Here is a 1,896-nt window from a genome sequence, read left to right as displayed (position 1 = left end):
CTTTCCACACATCTCCTCCATGTCTCCCCTGGCCTACCCCTGCTTCGTGCCCCCTGTGGGTTCCACTGCATCGACTCTCTTGTAATGTTTCTGCTGGGCTTTCTAAGGCTGTGTCCCATCCATCGCCATTTTCATAGTGCTATTTCTACTTCTATGCCCTATTGTCCTGTCCTTTCCCCCCAGCTCTTCATTTCTTATTCTATCATACCACTTAATTCTTAGGATACTCCTCATATAAAATCTGGGCTTTATTCAGTACTGTCTTTCTTGTCTTCCAAGTTTCGCAGCCGTAGAGGAGCACAGACTTGACTTGAGAGTAAAGAGTCGAAGTGAGATGTTGCTTGCTTTCCAGAATTTCGTTAATTGATCGAATTTGACCATGCCTTTGCGGTTCTTGCTTTGCTTTTACCTCTTGTGCGTGCCTTTACCATAACTAAATCGTTACTTATTCTCCGGCTTATACTTACCATAACTTAAGCGTTTTTCTGTGGATGCTGTTATTGTCACTAAAGCATTATTTTTTTTGGGGTATCATTTCCAGACTCTCAGCGTGTTTGTGATTTTAATGGCGTCGGCCACTGTGACGTCACAGGCCCCGGAAGGATATCAGCAGGAGACAGAAGTAAACGAATTGAAGGACCAGTTGGCAGAACTGAAAGATGTCGTGGCGAAACTGAGTCGATACGCCATGATGCAGCAATTCTCTGCGGAGGAGAGGTCGGTAAATGGTAGACATACAAATTTGTACTTACACAGACACACATTAACATACATACAGACACACACATACACACACAGACACACACACATTCACACACACACCCAGAGACACATGCACACCGACACAAACACACACACACACACACACACACACTCACACACGAGCAAACAACACTGACACCAACCCATGCGGTTAGAACAAAACACACCCCCAAACCCCCCCCCAACAAAACAAAACAAAACAACAACAATAACACACAAAAACATAAAACCCAAAACTCCCCCCAAGAAAAAAACAAAACCCCAAAACAACAACAACAGCAACAACATCAGCAGTAACAGCAACCTCAACAACAAAGAAACAAACAAACAAACACACAAACAAACCAACACACAAACAAACAAACAGGGCGACAAGCTAGTAAACTCACTTCGAAATCAGCTCAGACATATAATATGCACTTTCATGTAGATGCTCATCTCCTTCTTAACCTAAATTGTCTCAAAATCCAAACCCCTACCTCCCCCAGAGTCCGATCTGAGGGTGCCTCTGGCGTGAACATCGTTCGAGGGGACACACTGGGCATGTACGACTACTACACCAACACACACGTGGGCCACGGTATGATGGCCGTACACGACCACTCCAACTATGACCGGACTGTTGGTGAGATGAGATGTATCTCCTTATGATTGATGATATTGTTGCTGTTGCAGTTGTTGTTGTTGTTGTTGTTGTTGTTGTTGTTGTTGTTGTTATTATTGTTGTTATGTGAGGTTTGCTCCTTCTTTCCTATCAAATATCTATCGTCCTTATCTCTCCTCCTCCTTTTTTTGTGTATGTTACTCTCTTGTAACTCATCTAATCTTCAGCATTTATATGACTTTATATGACGTTATTGTATTGCAAGTGCGTAAACCTCTTACTAAAACTAAACTAGATCTTAAACAAAAAGAAGCCTTCCAAAAAAAAAAACAAAAAAAAAACCCAGCAAAGAAAACAAACAAGCATTTGGTCACTTTTAAGCACAACAATGCTGATTTGGCCTTGTTCAGTTTCTTTAAAAGACAAGGAGAGTTTTCGTTATAATCAAAGAAATATACACACCAATGAAACCAAACTTCTCCTATAGGCAGGGCAATGCCCACTTTTGGTATAGGTCATGATTTCTGGAC

At 41.9% G+C, this 1,896-nt stretch overlaps 1 protein-coding gene across 1 annotated transcript in view; it reads left to right on the top strand.

Moving 5' to 3' along the window:
- Nucleotides 1-541: 541 nt before the first annotated feature.
- LOC118477195 overlaps nucleotides 542-1,896 on the top strand; it is a gene marked incomplete at its 5' end in the record, with an annotated part of 11,451 nt that continues 10,096 nt past the window's right edge. Inside the window, 2 exon segments of the mRNA XM_035972512.1 lie at nucleotides 542-717; nucleotides 1,251-1,387. Of these exon segments, the coding sequence (XP_035828405.1) occupies nucleotides 542-717; nucleotides 1,251-1,387 (313 nt within the window).

The sequence above is a fragment of the Aplysia californica genome, unplaced genomic scaffold (genome assembly GCF_000002075.1).
Source record: "Aplysia californica isolate F4 #8 unplaced genomic scaffold, AplCal3.0 scaffold00718, whole genome shotgun sequence".
Taxonomy (NCBI): Eukaryota; Metazoa; Mollusca; class Gastropoda; order Aplysiida; family Aplysiidae; genus Aplysia; species Aplysia californica.
This window is presented reverse-complemented; position numbering and strand designations above follow the sequence as displayed.